Raw genomic sequence first — 15,418 nt, 5'->3', positions numbered from 1 at the left:
GTAGGGTTGAGGGTCAAGTCAACTGGGAGGTGAGTTTGAATGGAGAAAAACTGGAGGAAGTAAAGTGTTTTAGATATCTGGGAGTGGATCTGGCAGCAGATGGAACCATGGAAGCGGAAGTGGATCATAGGCTGGGGGAGGGGGCGAAAATTCTGGGAGCCTTGAAGAATGTGTGGAAGTCGAGAACATTATCTCGGAGAGCAAAAATGGGTATGTTTGAAGGAATAGTGGTTCCAACAATGTTGTATGGTTGCGAGGCGTGGACTATGGATAGAGTTGTGCGCAGGAGGATGGATGTGCTGGAAATGAGATGTTTGAGGACAATGTGTGGTGTGAGGTGGTTTGATCGAGTAAGTAACGTAAGGGTAAGAGAGATGTGTGGAAATAAAAAGAGCGTGGTTGAGAGAGCAGAGGAGGGTGTTTTGAAATGGTTTGGTCACATGGAGAGAATGAGTGAGGAAAGATTGACCAAGAGGATATATGTGTCGGAGGTGGAGGGAACGAGGAGAAGAGGGAGACCAAATTGGAGGTGGAAAGATGGAGTGAAAAAGATTTTGTGTGATCGGGGCCTGAATATGCAGGAGGGTGAAAGGAGGGCAAGGAATAGAGTGAATTGGAGCGATGTGGTATACCGGGGTTGACATGCTGTCAGTGGATTGAATCAGGGCATGTGAAGCGTCCGGGGTAAACCATGGAAAGCTGTGTAGGTATGTATATTTGCGTGTGTGGACGTATGTATATACATGTGATGTGTATGGGGGAGGGTTGGGCCATTTCTTTCGTCTGTTTCCTTGCGCTACCTCGCAAACGCGGGAGACAGCGAAAAAAAAAATATATATATATATATATATATATATATATATAGGGGAGAAAGAATACTTCCCACGTATTCCCTGCGTGTCGTAGAAGGCGACTAAAAGGGGAGGGAGCGGGTGGCTGGAAATCCTCCCCTTTCTTGTTTTTTTTTTTTTTTTAATTTTCCAAAAGAAGGAACAGAGAAGGGGGTCAGGTGAGGATATTCCCTCTAAGGCCCAGTTCTCTGTTCTTAACGCTACCTCGCTAACGCGGGAAATGGCAAATAGTATGAAAAAAAAAAAAAAAAAAAAAATTGTATATATATATATATATATATATATATATATATATATATATATATATATATATATATATACAGCTTATTAAGAACAGCTGCAAGGGGCCCTGGGCACGGCAGGATTGTGTCTGCATAGCACTATCAACCCTGGTGCTAGCCTCGCCCGGGACGGTGGCTACGTCCGGCTTGTGACACAAGCCCCACTCATCCATGGACCCAAGGATCACAAGCCACAATACGTCGTCTGCCTCAACTACGTCGTCAGCGCCTCTTCGCAAACGGAACTACCTTGGCCCACCAGTGATGCTACTACGTTTGTGAATCGGGAACCATTGCAACACAAACCCCGCCAGGTGGTAGAGTTTCCCGCAGTGTATCGAGACAGACTTCCCCAGAACTTCTTTTTAAAGGGGAAGTAAATGTTTATAGTTGTGTTACTGGAGTGAGAGTTTTCATACATGGTGTTTTGACAAGAAAATAGTGAAATTGGAGAAGAATGTAGCTTAGACATTGAAGCTTATTGATACAGTGATTAAATTGATGAGAACTGCTATTGACGTTTGTGTAAATAAATTATACATTTCCTTTTTCCATAGCCAGAGGTTGAACCATTATGTGACATTAATTTTTTTTTCATTCATTTCAAGCTAGAAGTTTCAGTTTTCTAAATTGTTTCTTACATTTTTCATATGTATATATATGTATGTGTGTGTGTGTGTATATGTGCGTATGTATGTGTATGTGTGTGTATGTGTATGTGTATATATATATATATATGTATATTATCCCTGGGGATAGGGGTGAAAGAATACTTCCCACGTATTCCTCACGTGTCGTAGAAAGCGACTAGAGGGGACGGGAGCGGGGGGGCCAGAAATCCTCCCCTCCTTGTATTAACTTTCTAAAATGGGAAACAGAAGGAGTCACGCGGGGAGTGCTCATCCTCCTCGAAGGCTCAGAGTGGGGTGCCTAAATGTGTGTGGATGTAACTAAGATGTGAAAAAAGGAGAGATAGGTAGTATGTTTGAGGAAAGGAACCTGGATGTTTTGGCTCTGAGTGAAACGAAGCTCAAGGGTAAAGGGGAAGAGTGGTTTGGGAATGTCTGGGGAGTAAAGTCAGGGGTTAGTGAGAGGACAAGAGCAAGGGAAGGAGTAGCAATACTCCTGAAACAGGAGTTGTGGGAGTATGTGATAGAATGTAAGAAAGTAAATTCTCGATTAATATGGGTAAAACTGAAAGTTGATGGAGAGAGGTGGGTGATTATTGGTGCATATGCACCTGGGCATGAGAAGAAAGATCATGAGAGGCAAGTGTTTTGGGAGCAGCTGAATGAGTGTGTTAGTGGTTTTGATGCACGAGACCGGGTTATAGTGATGGGTGATTTGAATGCAAAGGTGAGTAATGTGGCAGTTGAGGGAATAATTGGTATACATGGGGTGTTCAGTGTTGTAAATGGAAATGGTGAAGAGCTTGTAGATTTATGTGCTGAAAAAGGACTGATGATTGGGAATACCTGGTTTAAAAAGCGAGATATACATAAGTATACTTATGTAAGTAGGAGAGATGGCCAGAGAGCGTTATTGGATTACGTGTTAATTGACAGGCGTGCGAAAGAGAGACTTTTGGATGTTAATGTGCTGAGAGGTGCAACTGGAGGGATGTCTGATCATTATCTTGTGGAGGCTAAGGTGAAGATTTGTATGGGTTTTCAGAAAAGAAGAGTGAATGTTGGGGTGAAGAGGGTGGTGAGAGTAAGTGAGCTTGGGAAGGAGACCTGTGTGAGGAAGTACCAGGAGAGACTGAGTACAGAATGGAAAAAGGTGAGAACAATGGAAGTAAGGGGAGTGGGGGAGGAATGGGATGTATTTAGGGAATCAGTGATGGATTGCGCAAAAGATGCTTGTGGCATGAGAAAAGTGGGAGGTGGGTTGATTAGAAAGGGTAGTGAGTGGTGGGATGAAGAAGTAAGAGTATTAGTGAAAGAGAAGAGAGAGGCATTTGGACGATTTTTGCAGGGAAAAAGTGCAATTGAGTGGGAGATGTATAAAAGAAAGAGACAGGAGGTCAAGAGAAAGGTGCAAGAGGTGAAAAAAGGGCAAATGAGAGTTGTGGTGAGAGAGTATCATTAAATTTTAGAGAGAATAAAAAGATGTTCTGGAAGGAGGTAAATAAAGTGCGTAAGACAAGGGAGCAAATGGGAACTTCAGTGAAGGGCGCAAATGGGGAGGTGATAACAAGTAGTGGTGATGTGAGAAGGAGATGGAGTGAGTATTTTGAAGGTTTGTTGAATGTGTTTGATGATAGAGTGGCAGATATAGGGTGTTTTGGTCGAGGTGGTGTGCAAAGTGAGAGGGTTAGGGAAAATGATTTGGTAAACAGAGAAGAGGTAGTGAAAGCTTTGCGGAAGATGAAAGCCGGCAAGGCAGCAGGTTTGGATGGTATTGCAGTGGAATTTATTAAAAAAGGGGGTGACTGTATTGTGGACTGGTTGGTAAGGTTATTCAATGTATGTATGACTCATGGTGAGGTGCCTGAGGATTGGCGGAATGCGTGCATAGTGCCATTGTACAAAGGCAAAGGGGATAAGAGTGAGTGCTCAAATTACAGAGGTATAAGTTTGTTGAGTATTCCTGGTAAATTATATGGGAGGGTATTGATTGAGAGGGTGAAGGCATGTACAGAGCATCAGATCGGGGAAGAGCAGTGTGGTTTCAGAAGTGGTAGAGGATGTGTGGATCAGGTGTTTGCTTTGAAGAATGTATGTGAGAAATACTTAGAAAAGCAAATGGATTTGTATGTAGCATTTATGGATCTGGAGAAGGCATATGATAGAGTTGATAGAGATGCTCTGTGGAAGGTATTAAGAATATATGGTGTGGGAGGAAAGTTGTTAGAAGCAGTGAAAAGTTTTTATCGAGGATGTAAGGCATGTGTACGTGTAGGAAGAGAGGAAAGTGATTGGTTCTCAGTGAATGTAGGTTTGCGGCAAGGGTGTGTGATGTCTCCATGGTTGTTTAATTTGTTTATGGATGGGGTTGTTAGGGAGGTAAATACAAGAGTTTTGGAAAGAGGGACAAGTATGAAGTCTGTTGGGGATGAGAGAGCTTGGGAAGTGAGTCAGTTGTTGTTCGCTGATGATACAGCGCTGGTGGCTGATTCATGTGAGAAACTGCAGAAGCTGGTGACTGAGTTTGGTAAAGTGTGTGAAAGAAGAAAGTTAAGAGTAAATGTGAATAAGAGCAAGGTTATTAGGTACAGTAGGGTTGAGGGTCAAGTCAATTGGGAGGTGAGTTTGAATGGAGAAAAACTGGAGGAAGTGAAGTGTTTTAGATATCTGGGAGTGGATCTGGCAGCGGATGGAACCATGGAAGCGGAAGTGGATCATAGGGTGGGGGAGGGGGCGAAAATTCTGGGGGCCTTGAAGAATGTGTGGAAGTCGAGAACATTATCTCAGAAAGCAAAAATGGGTATGTTTGAAGGAATAGTGGTTCCAACAATGTTGTATGGTTGCGAGGCGTGGGCTATGGATAGAGTTGTGCGCAGGAGGATGGATGTGCTGGAAATGAGATGTTTGAGGACAGTGTGTGGTGTGAGGTGGTTTGATCGAGTGAGTAACGTAAGGGTAAGAGAGATGTGTAGAAATAAAAAGAGCGTGGTTGAGAGAGCAGAAGTGGGTGTTTTGAAGTGGTTTGGGCATATGGAGAGAATGAGTGAGGAAAGATTGACCAAGAGGATATATGTGTCGGAGGTGGAGGGAACGAGGAGAAGAGGGAGACCAAATTGGAGGTGGAAAGATGGAGTGAAAAAGATTTTGTGTGATCGGCGCCTGAACATGCAGGAGGGTGAAAGGAGGGCAAGGAATAGAGTGAATTGGAGCGATGTGGTATACCGGGGTTGACGTGCTGTCAGTGGATTGAATCAAGGCATGCGAAGCAGATATAGGGTGTTTTGGTCGAGGTGGTGTGCAAAGTGAGAGGGTTAGGGAAAATGATTTGGTAAACAGAGAAGAGGTAGTAAAAGCTTTGCGGAAGATGAAAGCCGGCAAGGCAGCAGGTTTGGATGGTATTGCAGTGGAATTTATTAAGAAAGGGGGTGACTGTATTGTTGACTGGTTGGTAAGGTTATTTAATGTATGTATGACTCATGGTGAGGTGCCTGAGGATTGGCGGAATGCGTGCATAGTGCCATTGTACAAAGGCAAAGGGGATAAGAGTGAGTGCTCAAATTACAGAGGTATAAGTTTGTTGAGTATTCCTGGCAAATTATATGGGAGGGTATTGATTGAGAGGGTGAAGGCATGTACAGAGCATCAGATTGGGGAAGAGCAGTGCGGTTTCAGAAGTGGTAGAGGATGTGTGGATCAGGTGTTTGCTTTGAAGAATGTATGTGAGAAATACTTAGAAAAGCATATATATATATATATATATATATATATATATATATACATATATACATATATCCCTGGGGATAGGGGAGAAAGAATACTTCCCACGTATTCCCTGCGTGTCGTAGAAGGCGACTAAAAGGGAAGGGAGCAGGGGGCTGGAAATCCTCCCCTCTCGTTTTTTTTTTTCCCCCCCCCCAAAAAGAAGGAACAGAGAAGGGGGCCAGGTGAAGGTATTCCCTCAAAGGCCCAGTCCTCTGTTCTTAACACTACCTCGCTAACGCGGGAAATGGCGAATAGTTTAAAAGAAAGAAATATATATATATATATATATATATATATATATATATATATATATATATATATATATATATATATTTTTTCTTTGTCGCTGTCTCCCACGTTTGCGAGGTAGCACAAGGAAACAGACGAAAGAAATGGCCCAACCCACCCCCATACACATGTATATACATACGTCCACACACGCAAATATACATACCTACACAGCTTTCCATAGTTTACCCCAGACGTTTCACATGCCCTGATTCAATCTACTGACAGCATGTCAACCCCAGTATACCACATCGATCCAATTCATTCTATTCCTTCCCCTCCTTTCACCCTCCTGCATGTTCAGGCCCCGATCACACAAAATCTTTTTCACTCCATCTTTCCACCTCCAATTTGGTCTCCCTCTTCTCCTCGTTCCCTCCACCTCCGACACATATATCCTCTTGCTCAATCTTTCCTCACTCATTCTCTCCATGTGCCCAAACCACTTCAAAACACCCACTTCTGCTCTCTCAACCACGCTCTTTTTATTTCTACACATCTCTCTTACCCTTACGTTACTCACTCGATCAAACCACCTCACACCACACATTGTCCTCAAACATCTCATTTCCAGCGCATCCATCCTCCTGCGCACAACTCTATCCATAGCCCACGCCTCGCAACCATACAACATTTTTGGAACCACTATTCCTTCAAACTTACCCATTTTTGCTTTCCGAAATAATGTTCTCGACTTCTGGGACTTCAAGGCTCCCAGAATTTTCGCCCCCTCCCCCACCCTAGGATCCACTTCCGCTTCCATGGTTCCATCCGCTGCCAGATCCACTCCCAGATATCTAAAACACTTTACTTCCTCCAGTTTTTCTCAATTCAAACTTACCTCCCAATTGACTTGACCCTCAACCCTACTGTACCTAATAATCTTGCTCTTATTCACATTTATTCTTAACTTTCTTCTTTCACACACTTTACCAAACTCAGTCACCAGCTTCTGCAGTTTCTCACATGAATTAGCCACCAGCACTGTATCATCAGCGAACAACAACTGACTCACTTCCCAAGCTCTCTCATCCCCAACAGACTTCATACTTGCCCCTCTTTCCAAAACTCTTGCATTCACCTCCCTAACAACCCCATCCATAAACAAATTAAACAACCATGGAGACATCACACACCCCTGCCGCAAACCTATATTCACTGAGAACCAATCACTTTCCTCTCTTCCTACACGTACACATGCCTTACATCCTCGATAAAAACTTTTCACTGCTTCTAACAACTTGCCTCCCACACCATATATTCTTAACACCTTCCACAGAGCATCTCTATCAACTCTATCATATGCCTTCTCCAGATCCATAAATGCTACATACAAATCCATTTGCTTTTCTAAGTATTTCTCACATACATTCTTCAAAGCAAACACCTGATCCACACATCCTCTACCACTTCTGAAACCACACTGCTCTTCCTCAATCTGATGCTCTGTACATGCCTTCACCCTCTCAATCAATATATATATATATATATATATATATATATATATATATATATATATATATATATATATATATATATATATATCTTTTTTTTTTTGCTTTGTATTATTACATTAATACAAACACAATAAATAAGCTTGCACATCATATTGTCTTTGTCAATGACATTCTCAGCCCACCATTATTGTTTCAAGTGATACATTTAAAGTGAGTGATGATGAGATAACTGATAGCTTGATGATTTATCTAACTTCAATGGACTAGACTGTACATACAAAAAAGACACATATGAAAAAAAATATGAATTTGTACATGTGTATATATGTATATGTAAATAAATGTTGAAATGTATAGGTATGCATATGTGCATATGTGGGCTTGTATGTATATACATATGTACGTGGGTGGGTTGGGCCTTTCTTTCGTCTGTTTCCTTGCGCTACCTTGCTAACATGGGAGACAGTGACAAAGTATAATAAAGGAAGGAACAGAGAAGGGGGCTGGATGAGGATATTCCCTCAAAGGCCCAGTCCTCTGTTCTTAACGCTACCTCGCTGATGCGGGAAATGGCGAATAGTATGAAAGAAAAGAAAGAATATATATATATATATTTTTTTTTCTTTTTTTGCTTTGTCGCTGTCTCCCGCGTTTGCGAGGTAGAGCAAGGAAACAGACGAAAGAAATGGCCCAACCCACCCCCATACACATGTATATACATACGTCCACACACGCAAATATACATACCTACACAGCTTTCCATGGTTTACTCCAGACGCTTCACATGCCCTGATTCAATCCACTGACAGCACGTCAACCCCGGTATACCACATCGCTCCAATTCACTCTATTCTTTGCCCTCCTTTCACCCTCCTGCATGTTCAGGCCCCGATCACACAAAATCTTTTTCACTCCATCTTTCCACCTCCAATTTGGTCTCCCTCTTCTCCTTGTTCCCTCCACTTCCGACACATATATCCTCTTGGTCAACCTTTCCTCACTCATTCTCTCCATGTACCCAAACCATTTCAAAACACCCTCTTCTGCTCTCTCAACCACGCTCTTTTTATTTCCACACATCTCTCTTACCCTTACGTTACTTACTCGATCAAACCACCTCACACCACACATTGTCCTCAAACATCTCATTTCCAGCACATCCATCCTCCTGCGCACCACTCTATCCATAGCCCACGCCTCGCAACCATACAACATTTTTGGAACCACTATTCCTTCAAACATACCCATTTTTGCTTTCCGAGATAATGTTCTCGACTTCCACACATTCTTCAAGGCTCCCAGAATTTTCGCCCCCTCCCCCACCCTATGATCCACTTCCGCTTCCATGGTTCCATCCGCTGCCAGATCCACTCCCAGATATCTAAAACACTTTACTTCCTCCAGTTTTTCTCCATTCAAACTCACCTCCCAATTGACTTGACCCTCAACCCTACTGTACCTAATAACCTTGCTCTTATTCACATTTACTCTTAACTTTCTTCTTTCACACACTTTACCAAACTCAGTCACCAGCTTATGCAGTTTCTCACATGAATCAGCCACCAGCGCTGTATCATCAGCGAACAACAACTGACTCACTTCCCAAGCTCTCTCATTCCCAACAGACTTCATACTTGCCCCTCTTTCCAAAACTCTTGCATTTACCTCCCTAACAACCCCATCCATAAACAAATTAAACAACCATGGAGACATCACACACCCCTGCCGCAAACCTACATTCACTGAGAACCAATCACTTTCCTCTCTTCCTACACGTACACATGCCTTACATCCTCGATAAAAACTTTTCACTGCTTCTAACAACTTGCCTCCCACACCATATATTCTTAATACCTTCCACAGAGCATCTCTATCAACTCTATTATATGCCTTCTCCAGATCCATAAATGCTACATACAAATCCATTTGCTTTTCTAAGTATTTCTCACATACATTCTTCAAAGCAAACACCTGATCCACACATCCTCTACCACTTCTGAAACCACACTGCTCTTCCCCAATCTGATGCTCTGTACATGCCTTCACCCTCTCAATCAATACCCTCCCATATAATTTACCAGGAATACTCAACAAACTTATACCTCTGTAATTTGGGCACTCACTCTTATCCCCTTTGCCTTTGTACAATGGCACTATGCACGCATTCCGCCAATCATCAGGCACCTCACCATGAGTCATACATACATTAAATAACCTTACCAACCAGTCAACAATACAGTCACCCCCTTCTTTAATAAATTCCACTGCAATACCATCCAAACCTGCTGCCTTGCCGGCTTTCATCTTCCGCAAAGCTTTCACTACCTCTTCTCTGTTTACCAAATCATTTTCCCTAACCCTCTCACTTTGCACACCACCTCGACCAAAAGACCCTATATCTGCCACTCTATCATCAAACACATTCAACAAACCTTCAAAATACTCACTCCATCTCCTTCTCACATCACCACTACTTGTTATCACCTCCCCATTTGCGCCCTTCACTGAAGTTCCCATTTGATCCCTTGTCTTACGCACTTTATTTACCTCCTTCAAGAACATCTTTTTATTCTCTCTAAAATTTAATGATACTCTCTCACCCCAACTCTCATTTGCCCTTTTTTTCACCTCTTGCACCTTTCTCTTGACCTCCTGTCTCTTTCTTTTATACATCTCCCACTCAATTGCATTTTTTCCCTGCAAAAATCATCCAAATGCCTCTCTCTTCTCTTTCACTAATACTCTTACTTCTTCATCCCACCACTCACTACCCTTTCTAATCAACCCATCTCCCACTCTTCTCATGCCACAAGCATCTTTTGCGCAATCCATCACTGATTCCTTAAATACATCCCATTCCTCCCCCACTCCCCTTACTTCCATTGTTCTCACCTTTTTCCATATATATATATATATATATATATATATATATATATATATATATATATATATATATATACAAGTGCGTAAGACTGGGGAGCAAATGGGAACTTCAGTGAAGGGCGCAAATGGGGAGGTGATAACAAGTAGTGGTGATGTGAGAAGGAGATGGAGTGAGTATTTTGAAGGTTTGTTGAATGTGTTTGATGATAGAGTGGCAGATATAGGGTGTTTTGGTCGAGGTGGTGTGCAAAGTGAGAGGGTTAGGGAAAATGATTTGGTAATCAGAGAAGAGGTAGTGAAAGCTTTGCGGAAGATGAAAGCCGGCAAGGCAGCAGGTTTGGATGGTATTGCAGTGGAATTTATTAAAAAAGGGGGTGACTGTATTGTTGACTGGTTGGTAAGGTTATTTAATGTATGTATGACTCATGGTGAGGTGCCTGAGGATTGGCGGAATGCGTGCATAGTGCCATTGTACAAAGGCAAAGGGGATAAGAGTGAGTGCTCAAATTACAGAGGTATAAGCTTGTTGAGTATTCCTGGTAAATTATATGGGAGGGTATTGATTGAGAGGGTGAAGGCATGTACAGTGCATCAGATTGGGGAAGAGCAGTGTGGTTTCAGAAGTGGTAGAGGATGTGTGGATCAGGTGTTTGCTTTGAAGAATGTATGTGAGAAATACTTAGAAAAGCAAATGGATTTGTATGTAGCATTTATGGATCTGGAGAAGGCATATGATAGAGTTGATAGAGATGCTCTGTGGAAGGTATTAAGAATATATGGTGTGGGAGGCAAGTTGTTAGAAGCAGTGAAAAGTTTTTATCGAGGATGTAAGGCATGTGTACGTGTAGGAAGAGAGGAAAGTGATTGGTTCTCAGTGAATGTAGGTTTGCGGCAGGGGTGTGTGATGTCTCCATGGTTGTTTAATTTGTTTATGGATGGGGTTGTTAGGGAGGTAAATGCAAGAGTTTTGGAAAGAGGGGCAAGTATGAAGTCTGTTGGGGATGAGAGAGCTTGGGAAGTGAGTCAGTTGTTGTTCGCTGATGATACAGCGCTGGTGGCTGATTCATGTGAGAAACTGCAGAAGCTGGTGACTGAGTTTGGTAAAGTGTGTGAAAGAAGAAAGTTAAGAGTAAATGTGAATAAGAGCAAGGTTATTAGGTACAGTAGGGTTGAGGGTCAAGTCAATTGGGAGGTGAGTTTGAATGGAGAAAAACTGGAGGAAGTGAAGTGTTTTAGATATCTGGGAGTGGATCTGGCAGCGGATGGAACCATGGAAGCGGAAGTGGATCATAGGGTGGGGGAGGGGGCGAAAATTCTGGGGGCCTTGAAGAATGTGTGGAAGTCGAGAACATTATCTCGGAAAGCAAAAATGGGTATGTTTGAAGGAATAGTGGTTCCAACAATGTTGTATGGTTGCGAGGCGTGGGCTATGGATAGAGTTGTGCGCAGGAGGATGGATGTGCTGGAAATGAGATGTTTGAGGACAATGTGTGGTGTGAGGTGGTTTGATCGAGTGAGTAACATAAGGGTAAGAGAGATGTGTGGAAATAAAAAGAGCGTGGTTGAGAGAGCAGAAGAGGGTGTTTTGAAATGGTTTGGTCACATGGAGAGAATGAGTGAGGAAAGATTGACCAAGAGGATATATGTGTCGGAGGTGGAGGGAACGAGGAGAAGAGGGAGACCAAATTGGAGGTGGAAAGATGGAGTGAAAAAGATTTTGTGTGATCGGGGCCTGAACATGCAGGAGGGTGAAAGGAGGGCAAGGAATAGAGTGAATTGGAGCAATGTGGTATACCGGGGTTGACGTGCTGTCAGTGGATTGAATCAAGGCATGTGAAGCGTCTGGGGTAAACCATGGAAAGCTGTGTAGGTATGTATATTTGCGTATGTGGACGTATGTATATACATGTGTATGGGGGTGGGTTGGGCCATTTCTTTCTTCTGTTTCCTTGCGCTACCTCGCAAATGCGGGAGACAGCGACAAAGCAAAAAAAAAGAAAGAACAGAGAAGGGGGCCAGGTGAGGATATTCCCTCCAAGGCCCAGTCCTCTGTTCTTAACGCTACCTCGCTAACGCGGGAAATGGCGAATAGTTTGAATGAAAATGAAAAAAAAAAATATATATATATATATATATATATATATATATATATATATATATATATATATATATATATTCTTTCATACTATTCACCATTTCCTGCATTAGTGAGGTAGCGTTAAGAACAGAGGACTGGGCCTTTGAAGAATATCCTCACCTGGCCCCCTTCTCTGTTCTTTCTTTTGGAAAATCAAAAAAGAAAAAAAAAAAGAGATGGGAGGGTTTCCAGGCCTCCACTCCCTTCCCTTTTAGTCGCCTTCTACGATACACAGGGTATACCTGGGAAGTATTCTTTCTCCCATATCATTCATTCCCATCGCCACCCCACCACACATAAAATGACAACCCCCTCCCCTGCATGCATGCGAGGTAGCGCTAGGAAAAGATAACAAAGGCCACATTCGTTCACACTCAGTCTCTAACTGTCATGAATAATGCACCGAAACCACAGCTCCCTTTCCACACCCAGGACCCACAAAACTTTCCATGGTTTAACCCAGACACTTCATATGCCCTGGTTCAATCCATTGACAGCACGTCAACCCCAGTATACCACACTGTTCCAATTCACTCTATTCCTTGCACGCCTTTAGTTCCAACAATATCATATAGTTGCATGGCATGGGCTATATATAGAGTTGTACGGAAGAGGGTGGATGTGTTGGAAATGAAATGTTTGAAGATAATATGCAGTGTGAGGTGGTATGATTAAGTAATGAAAGGGTAAGAGAGATGAGTGGAAATAAAAAGTGTGGTTGAGAGAGCAGAAGAGGTGTTGAAGTAGTTTGTACATATGGATAGAATGAGTGAGGAAAGATTGACAAAGAGGGAACAAGAAGCTAGGACAAAACAAAGTGGAAGAATGGAGTGAAAAAGATTTTGAGCAATCGGGGCCTGAACATACAGAAAGGTGAGAGGCGTAGTACATGGAATAGAATGAATTGGAACAATGTGGTATACCGGGGTCGATGGGCTGTCAATGGACTGAACCAGGGCATGTGAAACGTCTGGGGTAAACCATGGTAGGTTTGTGGGGCCTGGATGTGGATAGGGAGCTATGGTTACAGAGCATTACACATGTCAGCTAGAGACTGAGTGTGAATGAATGTGGCCATTCTTGTCTGTTTTCCTTGTGCTACCTTGCTGAAGCAGGGGGTAGCAATGTTGTTTCCTGTGGGGCGGGGTTGCGCCAGGAATGGATGAAAGCATGCAAGTATGAATATGTACATATAGATATATGTATATGAGTTTGTATACATATGTATGTGTAAATGTTGATATGTATATGTGTATATGTTGATATGTATATGTGAATATGTTGATATGTATATGTATGTGTATGTGCATGTATGGCTGTATATTCATATATGAGTGGATGGGCCATTCTTTATCTATTTCCTGGTGCTACCTTGCTGATGTGGGAGACGGCAATCAATTATAATAAATAATTAAAAAAGAAATAAATATGTAATACATATATGTATATGCACATGTGTGGGCTTATAAGTATATATACATGCACATATAAGTGGATGTGTCTTTTTCATCTGTTTCTGGGGGCTTACTTGCCAACGTGGGAAACAGCAATAAAGTATAAACATAACTATACATATCCTAATTCTACTTGTTTCTCTTCTAAAGTTTCATTATAATTTCATTTGTGGTATTATCATCCGCTCTTCATTCATACCAAGGGCTGATACGTCAGTTGTGCCGGTGTTGAAAAGGGCCGATGTGTCGGTCAACCCATAAATATATTTTTGATAATAACGAAATGCATAAATAACAAGTAGCCATTTCCTACAGCTAAATTCGATGCTGAGGTAAAATACGATTTGGTCTCAGTTACAAAACTATAATTTCACACCAAGAAAAACAAATTTTAAAAATAGAATGGAATAGATATTGTTTGAATTTTGATTCCAATTCACAGCCAGTAGGCCAAAGTAATGATCAAAAAGTGACCTATGAGCCATTACCAGCCCACGTGCTATTATGCCCCATAACCCCGACAAAGTTAATAACACCAAAACAAAAAAATACTTCATGTGCCACATGCATGATGGAATTAACCACTGCGTTACAGACAATTGTGCAGCCATAAACCCAAAACAAAACACAAAAGTTCACCTACAGCAGAAGCGTCAGGAACAGGCTTAGGTCTTATACTGCAGTTAGTGATATCAGCTGTCATGGTCTTGGCCGGGCTTACCTTAGCTCGCTAAGGTCAACTCTCCACACAGCTCCTCAACTGGTTTTCCACAAAATTTGTGAAATCTAATATATTATCTTTCAGTTGGTTAATTCAATGATTAAGATAAAGAGAAGTGAGCAAGTTAAACTACTTTAAGCGTAATATAAAACAAAGTGAGAGGACGCCAACTAAGGATTTAAGTCACACAGGAATATGGCGTATGGCGTCACAATGTTTATGTTTGCAGCGTTCATGAATGCTTATTTCTATTAACCGTCTATATATATACATATATATATATATATATATATATATATATATATATATATATATATATATAAAAATCAACACATAAACCAAATATATGTTGCGCAAGTTCATCGGTAGAATATATCTTAAATTTTGCAATAATCTAGAAAAATAAACTTTCGTTATTCCACGGATTTTTTTAAAAAGTTATATCCTGTCTAACGAGTTCTTTTTTTTTCATGCTGGGTTGAATGTTTTGTTATCTAAGGATATATCTATCTACCTATCTGTCTATCTATCTATCTATCTATCTATCTATCTATCTATATCTATATCTATATATATATATATATATATATATATATATATATATATATATATATATATATATATATATATATATATATATGCACCAATATCATTGTATCAAGAAGTGTTTCACATGTTCTCTCTGTCCATGGACATTAATAGCACCTTGTTGAAGGAATCATTGTGTTCTTGCAGCTGGAGTCATATAACGCCAGTATATGTACAAAGATTCCTTGGCAACTGCTAGGTTTATGTTCCTGGAAGACCACATGGTTGGTAAAACCTGTTAGGAATGAAGGCTCATGGGAGAGTTTGAGGTGGGGGTGACTGTTGAGATGTGAACCTTGATTCCTGTGATGAACACTCTAAAACTAAATATCAGGATGTTGTACCTTATAACGATGTTTACACTAAA

The 15,418-nt window shown here is 41.4% G+C and overlaps 1 protein-coding gene across 14 annotated transcripts in view; it reads right to left on the bottom strand.

Moving 5' to 3' along the window:
- Nucleotides 1-14,685, bottom strand: part of LOC139758191 (SWI/SNF-related matrix-associated actin-dependent regulator of chromatin subfamily E member 1-like) — a 924,800-nt gene extending 910,115 nt beyond the window's left edge. For 11 of the 14 annotated variants that reach the window (XM_071679412.1, XM_071679409.1, XM_071679411.1 and 8 more), the window contains exon 1: nt 14,386-14,685. In XM_071679412.1, coding sequence (XP_071535513.1) covers nt 14,386-14,445 — 60 coding nt within the window. In that variant the 5' untranslated portion in view covers nt 14,446-14,685. The remainder of the gene's footprint in view (nt 1-14,385) is intronic. The other 3 variants (XM_071679419.1, XM_071679420.1, XM_071679423.1) reach the window with 1 other exon arrangement.
- Between the last annotated feature and the right edge of the window lie 733 nt (nt 14,686-15,418).

Source organism: Panulirus ornatus, chromosome 29 (genome assembly GCF_036320965.1).
Source record: "Panulirus ornatus isolate Po-2019 chromosome 29, ASM3632096v1, whole genome shotgun sequence".
Lineage (NCBI taxonomy): Eukaryota > Metazoa > Arthropoda > Malacostraca > Decapoda > Palinuridae > Panulirus > Panulirus ornatus.
Note: the sequence above shows the minus strand (reverse complement) of the source record. Positions and strands in the feature narration are given on the sequence as shown.